We start from the raw sequence: 9,715 nt of genomic DNA on the forward strand, positions 1-9,715 counted from the left end.
AATCTCTCCATTAGAAGTGAAATTAGTCAAGTATATTAATTTTTTGAATTGTGGAAACAGGTAAAGATCCAAATGTGGTTTAGAAGAGCTTGTTTCCTTAAACAGACAACAACTCTTCGGGGGCTTTCTTTCAAGTTTTTTTTGAAAAACACATTCGGAGTTCATCCAAAAGGAAACACTGAAAATCATTAGCAGCGCAGACTAGTAATTCAGAGCGGTGCTCTCCAACGGCAGCCGGGTGTGTGTTACATACTTCAGCGGGCGTCTGCTGCCCCCGTCAGACCATTCCCAGTATTGCAGAAAAAGATTAGTCAGAAAGTCACAGCATCCCGTTCTTTTGCACTAGTTTTCGGGTGAGGAGAGGGGAAGAACCCTGAGAAGAAAGATAGTGTTAAGTAGGTAGTTGGTGAACGTTTCTGTATATCGGCAAAGGATTTTTTTCGTGTTAGAAATGCACAGTAATGCAGTTATCTTAATGAGTAAGACAAACCATACTTCAAGTTACATCTTTCGCTGTTAGGTTCAACAGTTGCAACTGAGATGAGATAAAAAAGATCTTAAAGCAAAGGCTGCAGACTGGGCTGTGGAAAACCTGGAAATCAAGGCAAGCTTCCAGAGTGCATTTATATAGTTTTGGTTAAGCGATGCCCGCTCTGTGGTTCAGTTCTTCATATGCAAAACAAATTATGCCCTCTCTCTCTCCTTTTATCTTCCTTTTACTTCAGAAAAAGCTCTTGTTGCACGATCAAGGCCAGGTCGGCAGAAGGTCTTCCTTACTTAATCCACAGATGCTGGATCATGCAACTGGATTTTATATGCCTAAATAGGCCTGTGTGTATACGCAGTGCTCAGTGTACACAGATGTATGTATCTGTGTGTATATGTATGAGTGTTCAGCAGCTCCCTAATCTCCGCTGAAATTAAGTACTCCCTTTAAAAAGAACAAACAACAGCTTGGTGAACATGCAGACCCAGTTAGTACAGTGCAAGGACAACTGTAGGTAGAAATTCCAATCGTATCATAAAGCTAGTATTTTGTGTTTGGGATGTAACGCAGTACATTTGTTTTAGCTTGCCTGAGAAGGTTTTTTAAAATAGATGAAAAGAGAAGATTTCAAAGATTATTTTACGCATTGAATGTTCTTTCCGTAGGGAGAGAAATTACGCTTCTGGAAAGTTACTGTGTATCCATCTCCCACTAACAGAACCTGCTGAGATAACAGCAAATATAAATACCAGGCTTTCTTGTGGTGATATTGCTTTATTATTTCCTCGCACACAATTTAAGCAAAATGGTTAAGGAAGAACAGCGATACAGATTTGATGGTGCACTTCATTCCACATACCTCATAACACAAAGGTTCCCAGAGAATAAAACTTACATTTTTTTAAAGGGGAAAGAACGTATCAATATTTTTTCAAAACTGAAATAGTTATTTTCTACTTTGCTGAATCTGAGTAATTTTCAGAGCTTCTCACTGAAGCTCTCAAATACATACAATGCATTCTATTTATTGTCCTGTCTGTACTCATTTTGCTGCTAATAGTAAAAAAAAAAAAAAAAACCAACAAAAAAAAACCACCAAAAAAACAGTTTCCATTTTTCACTCCACAGATTCTCAGCACACCAAGGAAAAACTCGACATCATCCTTGAAGTTAAATCACTCAGAAGTGACAGAAGGCACCCCCTGTTCACATGCATATTATACACCCATTGAAATGTAGTGCAATACATCACTGAGGTATGTTGAGTTTTGCTTTTGTCAGCTTGCTTTTTTTTTTTTTTTTTTCAAACCCTTTCCAGAGCTAGAACCAGGCAGGGGAAAACCCTGGCAGAAACGGGGCTGAAAACCACAGCTCCCGAGAAGACTCTCCCAGGAGAGGGGCACAGTGGACACCAGTCACAGTAAATTTGGCCTAAAACAGGATTAGAAATACATCACTAATTAAGTTATAACATACGTAAGTTTAAATATTCAACATCTGATGCCCAATAATCGTATTGCCACGTGTTTATGTGTATTACGGCTTTGACTGATTTCATTAAAAAACATTTAAATAAAGGTGGTAAAAGTATCTGACTATTCTAAAGGCATTTAACTCTAAAGTACGTTCGCTTTCTACAGGTAAACTCCCACATAAATATTGTAGCAATTATTTTATCAATGCTTGTCCTCCGTGATCAAGTTCAGTTCACAATGCCGGCTAAACTGTACATTGCCGAGTTACTGGATGACAACCAACAGATAAGACTTCCTGAACTTTTCGACTCACCTTTGTTAGCTGCTCTGCAAAGTGTATAGCCGTTTGAGTATGAAGCGTAATTGGTCCACTTTTCACCCTAGACACCCCCTTTGCTAGCGCCATAAAAACGATCAGCTGAAAGGGAGGGAAAGGTAATTATTAAGTAACTCTTCAGATCCTAGGAACTTATTGATTAAAAAAAAAAAAAGGGGGGGGAAACATGCAAAATGTCTGTGGATGTAAAAATGTGGTCTGCCGGGTTTCAGAAAAGTTCATGACGCTGAGTGTTAAGAGTGATCCAAGGCTCAAGAAGCTTGGAAATTACTACCGTAACGCCTATTACAGAAGGGCTGCTACTTTTCCACAGTGGAGTTTGCCACTGAATTCCTGCTACTACATTTAATTTTGCTCTCCCCACCCTCCTACCTCGAAATTCCCCAAAGTTGTGTCAGACTCCAGAATGGTAGATTACATTTATGGAGAGAAAAACTCAGGAAGAGGTTTTTTAATTCTATCACTTTCTGATGACATGTTTGCCAGACACTTAAAAAAAATCTGATTTGATTTACAAACACCACCATGACAAGTACTCTGTAAAGCACGATGTAACTCTGAGCAGTTCCCGTACACACTGAATCTAGCTGTGGCACGTTTCCACCAACTGTACTGTGCGAGCTTTGGAAAAAGTAGGATGAGTCCAAGACCTAAATACTTCCTATTATACTGCATAATAGTAATGTGTGGCCAGAGATAACATCATCCTACCTAGAACAGTCCAAGATTCTTATCAGGCTGGGTTATTGAAAATAAGATAGCGGCGGGGGGGGGTTCTCAAATGAAGTTAGGTGAGCGAGACAAATGGGAGCACCTCCTAGATATTCTGTTCTCTAATAGCTTCACTTAGCATCGTTCTTAATGTGTAACCAGGGAGCTATTTTTACTCCACTACATGGAGTACCAAATAGAAGCAAATTCCTGCCTCTTTCTTCCATACCTACTAAGATTTACAGGAAGGGAAAACTTAAGGGTGTTGGTGCAAAGGCAGGAGCATCTGTGGTTCCTAAGAACTGTATGTAATTTGCTAATCCTAGTGACGTTGTGACCTCCTAACACTTCTAATTATCAAATAATTATGTAAAGCCACGCCTACCTGTGGAGATAGAGTCTAACTTTGAAATCTACATCTCATTCTTTCCCTGTTCAGATTTATATTCTTTACAAGTAATAATAACATGCATGTTCTTGCTACTTCAACTTCATGTAAACACATACAGGAGCCTTACTTGGTCTTGCAGAGAATCATCCACAGTTCCACCATGTTTAAGATTCCTAAGCAGTATCTCAGCTGCTTCAATGCCAACCTTGTCAGAATTCTTTCCTAATAAAGAAATTCAGGAGATTAGGATGCTGCCAATTATTATCTAACATTTTAAAAATACAGAAGGAAAAAAAAATAAATCAAGAAATGATCAACTTTCTAAATCTTTTTTCCATGCTCTTGCCTCAAACGTCTGCTTAAAAAACCCCTCCCATCTTATGATGACATATAGTTCATACTTCCTAAGCAGTGGAAAGGAAGTAGCCCCACTTAGTCAGAGAAACATTTTATTCAAACCATTTAAAACCAAAATCACTTCTATTCCTTTTAATCTAAATACACATCCAGATTCACTGTTGAACAAAAACGTCACAGGTAAACCACAAAGACTGTATGTTCTTAAAGTCCAGAAGCATTTTCAACTCAGTGACCCTTAACAATACATTCTGATAAAAGGCGAGTTTAATAATTTTGTCATTTTTGTCACTATGCAGAAGCAGCTTAGTACAAAGTGTAAGATTCCATTTACTACGTTTAAAATCTGTTCATTGCCACTGTCCTTTATTACTAAACAACATCCATTTAAAAATGCAGCACTCAAAGCATCAGATCTTTGAATAGATTATACTTCGGGTTCCTATTTGTTAACAGTACGTTAAGTTAAATCTGAAAGAGGTATGGTATACCTCATGGAACTCTTACCTCTCTTGCCAAGTGACGAACCAGCTAACAAACAACCTGTTGAAGTCTCTGCAACAACGCTAAGCAGAAAAAACAGAATCAATATTAAGAACAAAATCACTCACGTTACACTTTATTTATCAGATATGTAATCAAGATCTAGCTAATCAACCAGCAAGGCTACAGGTATCAATAGAAGGTTTGGCTCATCTTACATTATTCCACTCCCAGTCCCAAAGGCTTGATCATCAGGTTCTCGAACAGGCTGAATGTTAATGTAAAGATCTCTGATTTCTTTTCTGATGCATCTCACTGCTGCTGCTGCCATGTCTTTTGCCAGCTAGCAAGATAAGACGTAAAAACATTAATTAAATTATGTAATTATAGTAATACTTTTTCCTCATAAGCCTAATTATTACAGTGAATCCCTGAATAAAGGCACTACTTTATTAACTAGAAAAACAAAGGATTGTTATAAAACCCTACAAGCAAGCACTGAACATCATCTCCTCCAAGAATTTTCCCACAAAATTAAGGTAACATTAAATGCTAAACAAATGACAATTATAGTGATGTATGTAGAAGCTTCAATATCAATAGAAATTCAAGAACTTTTCTCTGTTCATAGGGAGAAAGATTTGATTTTAGTCATGATTATCTCAAGACATTAGATTGTAAAAAAAAACGAAAAAAAAAAAAACAAAAAAACCACCCCACAATGATTACGTACAGGATATACGCTATAAGAGATAAAATAACAATTTTAAATCTCAGGCAGGTGGGGGCAGATGAAGCTTATCCCATCCTTGTGATCCAATCAGAGCCAATATTCGTAGGTTTGGAGATTTTAAGACCAAAACCAGCAGTCCACAGCTCTTCAAAAAGTAACTCAGTTTCTCCTCTTCCTTCCTCTATTAATTCCTAGCCTGTGTGTGAGAAGGAGCCCTAAGGAGATCCCACCACTCGTTCTCTGTAAACACAGACAGGATAGGAATAATAGAAAGAAGGGGGTACAAAGGAGCAAATTTCTGTCTGGTTTATCCTTGGCTAAACCTACCCTTAACTTGTTCTGTCTAGTACCCTTAGCAATGGTAGAAAAATTTGATGTAGTCTGACCTCTGCCTATTACAGTGCACCATAGTTTACCCATAAATCTATGAACGAGGGCCATGATTTCAGATTTAAAATAATCCACGTAAATATGAACAATACGTTAATCAGATGTAAGATACCCCTCAATATATGCTAAAGACTTTTGAACAGTCATATGAAGGATATCAAGGATACCGTTCTCATTTCCTGTTTTAGCTGCTACCGTATTGCTATGCAATAAATGCATTTTAGAAATGTCCACAATTCTATTCTACGGCCTGAATAATTGAAACCATTTAATAGGGCTCCTTAGTTTGTATGTGAAAGACTGCAGAATACAGGAACAGTAGAAGTATGTTAAGCAGTTTACATGCAATTTTATATAGATATATGAAGTTGGATACTACCAAGAGCTATTACCAGCACTTACTTTTATAGGCAGCGCTCCAGCAACAAATGCTCTCCCATATATCTTTGTCACTGTGCCACGTTCTGTTAAGTTTATTGGGCTCAACTCTTTGACTGGCGACATCTGGACTACAACTTCACCACCTCCCTGAGGATAGTAGCCCCTGTTTAGAAACGGTAATCAGATATAATTAAACGCAAAGATCACAAGGAAACCAAGAAAAGAGCCAGAAGGCTCTTCATATATTTCATTATACATTTTTATGTTCTCTGTTACTGTACATATGAATTTTCTTGATGTGTGCCTTAGAAATCTTCATAACAGAATTAGGTTCTCTAACAGTATTACCTCGTAACACACACCTTATTAACTACCCAGCACCAACAATAACTGGCACCTCAGAAAAAGCTCAGTAATGTACTGCCTGTTCAGCATGCGCTTCCCTCAGGGGTAGCCCATAGGAAACATTAAACAGCAGCTGAAGACTCAGCAATGAAAAAAAAGACAGGAAAGAACCACATCACATTCATCATGTGGTGACAGTACACACAGGGGCAGCTAATGCACATTAGTTCACGTATTACAAATTCATCCTTCAGCTTGATTGAGGGCACCTTGTGTGTGTGCCTCTGTGCTCACACACTGGCTCAGTAAGGCCGGCCTCTGCCACACGTCTCCATAACTCACCTCTTTTTTATGTCACAATTAAATGTAAAATTGAACTTTTCAACTATTGGCTTGAAAACCTGAAAAACAAGCACATAAAAAAACACAGAGTGAATCTGTTTTGCATTTATCATTTCCCACTATTTTATGCAGTCTTACAAAAAAAAAAAAAAGTTCAACACAAAAATTTCAGTTACGTTATTAAAAAAAAAAAAAAAAAAGATAGCCAGTCTCATCCATACAGCTTATTTGACATTCCTCATACTTCATTCTGAATGACAGTTTGTGTAAAAGGATTCTCTTATGGAAAAAGGAAGAGAAATTCTTAACAATTCACAGAATATATTTTAAGTGAAATTTTCTTTAGTAATTAAAAGCAAACAGACTAGTTGCTGTTTCAGGGAATTCCATGAAACACTGGTTGCTCTCTACATACAGTACACTAATAGTGTTATATTCCCATGCCTAATTCCATAACTACAAATAAACTTGCAGTAAGAGCAACAGAAGTACAGTAGTTACATTGCATATATACGCATGAAAGATGCACCGAGCCAAAGAAATTTTTCCCTACCATGACTGTGTAGTCTATCTGAGGAGCCATCTCAGCATTAGTCCCACCTTTTAAATGAAGTTCTGATGGGGAAGCAGCAAACAGCACACAGGGCATTGCTACCTGCATCAGTAGACACACACTCCTAAAAGCAATTATAAGATACGCAAATGTCGTGCAGTCATAATCCATAGAATTCCATAGAATCATTACGTATCAAAGGCAAATGACTTCCCAGAGCATTTACATAAGTATTTGATTTTGAACGTTATCTATAAAGTAAACTTATTAGTCTTAAAAAATACTAATTTAAAACTTCATGTCCTTAGCAAGCCTAAATATGAAGGGGTTAGTTTCACAATAATTGCGTGTTTAATATTCCTGTTTGAAATAAAAGTAATGTAGCTTAGTTAGTATAGTGATGGGACTGTGAAAACTGTAGGTTTAGCCAGCAGATGATAAAAGCAGAAAAGGCCTAGGCAGCAATTTTAACATTTTAATACTTATTTAATAACAAAATATTCAGAAAACTACAAAATTGCTTAGAAGCTGGTTAGCATCCCGCACAAGAAAATTCAGGGGCATAGAAAACATACTTTTAGATACAAGATTCCCCTTATCATTGAATCTCTCCACATTTCATAGATAATAAAAAACTTCCAAAATAAATTTTCCAAAAGTAAGTTTGTTCAGCAAAACAAAACAGTTATCTCTCAGGGGTTTCAAACATCATTTTGAATTGTGAAAACAGTAATCACCACTGAACTGAAGAAAACATGGTTTTGTTTTCTTAAATAACTTCAAAATGTTTGTGAACCATACTGTTTCTCTTTTTTTTTTTGTTTTTGCTTGGGCTTAATTACTAATTCTGCTGCATTGTTGCTTACTCAAACCTTTCTGTGTTAAGTAACAGGCATCAGCTTGGTTGTTTATAATATTGCAGCTCAGAAAAATATTTCTCTTAACTTAAAGGAAACTTTAACTTATGCCTAACGTGGCTTATGCTTCCAAACAACTGTTCACACCAGCCTTCCATAGTTAAACCCATTTACTCGGTTTTGCAACAGATTCCAAGAACAAAGGACCCAACACACAAATACAGGATAGAAGAAACCCAGGCACAAAGAACCGTGGATAGAGTATGTTCCCAGTTCCCAAAGACTGGTATCCCATATTGTACCATTACATGCGTAAGTAAAATCTCAAAATTTACTTTATTATATGCTGAGGATTATTCCAGATCTCATGGATTTGAGACACTTATCTAATTTGATGCATTTGACCTGATATGTAATGTATGTTGGAAAATAACGGATAAAGTTTTAAATACACGGGCAGCTGTTTTTTGCTTAACATTAATCAAGTGTTCAACTTATATATCAATCATAATTTTAAAACTATTACACTTGCATGTACTTCATTCATACATATCCTGCCTACACTAAAGGTTCTTTGGTCACACATATCTGGCTCAGGCAGCACAGCTTTTGGCACATTACCCATGTATTAATGTTCTTTTTTTCCCCACTTTTTTGTGATAATTTTAAAGCTACCAAAATGTCTCCTGTCATAATTTTGAAGTTACCAGAAGCAGTTAAGAGCAGTTACCGGTCAGTCATTACCCGTGTACAAAGACATACCCTGCTGTTTTTGTGTCTGCTATGTGGGTTCCACCTTTGATCTTCCCAGGAGTGAAGGTTATTTCTGTTGAGCCAATTTCTCCGCCTTCCAGCTTCCCCTCACATAGATCTCGAATGATCTCCAATCCGGACAGATGCTGAGGCCTTGGAGTGATGATACAAAGTTAAAGATACATGCAAGTAGACTACGTACTCACGTTACATTCAAAGAACTACTAAACACCAACTAATAAATACTACAATTGCAAATTTCAGATCACACAAGGATCAGAAATTCCATCTGGTTCCTACAGTACTTCTCCTGAGTTCACAGGAGCCAAAGGAGCAGCATTCAGGCCATTCTGGAATTTGCAGGATTCTGGTGTGTTTTCCATTAAAGTGGGTCCAGACAGACGAGGTGCAGGAGCAGTCGCTTGTCCTAATGTGATAAATGCTTGGACAAAAATGCAATGGGATAACGACGGCCATACTGAACTGGAGCCAAGCCAGTAACTGGTTGCCAGAGCCACAAGAGAGCTAACAGTTAAGCCTTTTATCTGTCTTGCTGTGCTTGCGTTTCCATTTGTTTGAGTAATTTAAACAGGAAAGAAACGGAACTGGTCGCAACACTGTACGCTCGGTGAGCCATGTTTTGCTGAGGCATTACGTGACCTCAGCTGTACTTCACGTTTCAGCCTGCTTAGCACCTCTGAAAATATTTTCGAGACGCTCTGTAAGTCAGCGGTGCCTGACGGGTGGCGACAGGGGCAGCGCCCTCACCTGCCCTGGCAGCCGGCCAGGCCCAGGGGCGGGAACTGCGCTGAGGGGAGCGGGCGAAGGGGTCCCGAATCCTCCCCGCCGGGAGGCTGCCGGGCGCCCGGTTCGTACCCTAGCTTTCCTCCGCGCTCAGTCCTTCCACGTAAGAGAGCCACAGACGGGATTTTCTGACAAAAAGGACCTCGTAAAGCGACGGAAATACATGGGGTTTGTTCTTGGAAGTATTTCGGACAAAAGCAAACCAAGGCGTTTGCACGGCTACGCCCCCGGCCCGGGAGGGCCTCACACACGCCGTAACGCGACTCCGCTGAACGCGCACGGGGACCACCGCGCCCCGGGACACCCCCCCCGGGCG

The 9,715-nt window shown here is 38.8% G+C and overlaps 2 protein-coding genes across 2 annotated transcripts in view; one reads left to right on the forward strand and one right to left on the reverse strand.

The window, feature by feature from the left end:
* Window positions 1-1,807: 1,807 nt before the first annotated feature.
* Window positions 1,808-8,762, reverse strand: RTCA (RNA 3'-terminal phosphate cyclase; the record flags this gene model as incomplete). The annotated part of the gene is made up of 9 exons (XM_009333857.1): window positions 1,808-1,918; window positions 2,276-2,380; window positions 3,529-3,623; window positions 4,266-4,324; window positions 4,460-4,584; window positions 5,767-5,908; window positions 6,433-6,491; window positions 6,986-7,109; window positions 8,605-8,762. Coding segments are annotated over 9 exons (978 nt in total), but the record flags the coding sequence as incomplete, so codon positions are not given.
* Window positions 8,763-9,562: 800 nt separating this feature from the next.
* The window catches only part of DBT (dihydrolipoamide branched chain transacylase E2), a 17,646-nt gene continuing 17,493 nt past the window's right edge, over window positions 9,563-9,715 (forward strand). Inside the window, exon 1 of the mRNA XM_009333858.1 lies at window positions 9,563-9,653. Within this exon, the coding sequence (XP_009332133.1) occupies window positions 9,563-9,653 (91 nt within the window). The remainder of the gene's footprint in view (window positions 9,654-9,715) is intronic.

Source organism: Pygoscelis adeliae, unplaced genomic scaffold (assembly GCF_000699105.1).
Source record: "Pygoscelis adeliae isolate BGI_AS28 unplaced genomic scaffold, ASM69910v1 Scaffold10, whole genome shotgun sequence".
Lineage (NCBI taxonomy): Eukaryota > Metazoa > Chordata > Aves > Sphenisciformes > Spheniscidae > Pygoscelis > Pygoscelis adeliae.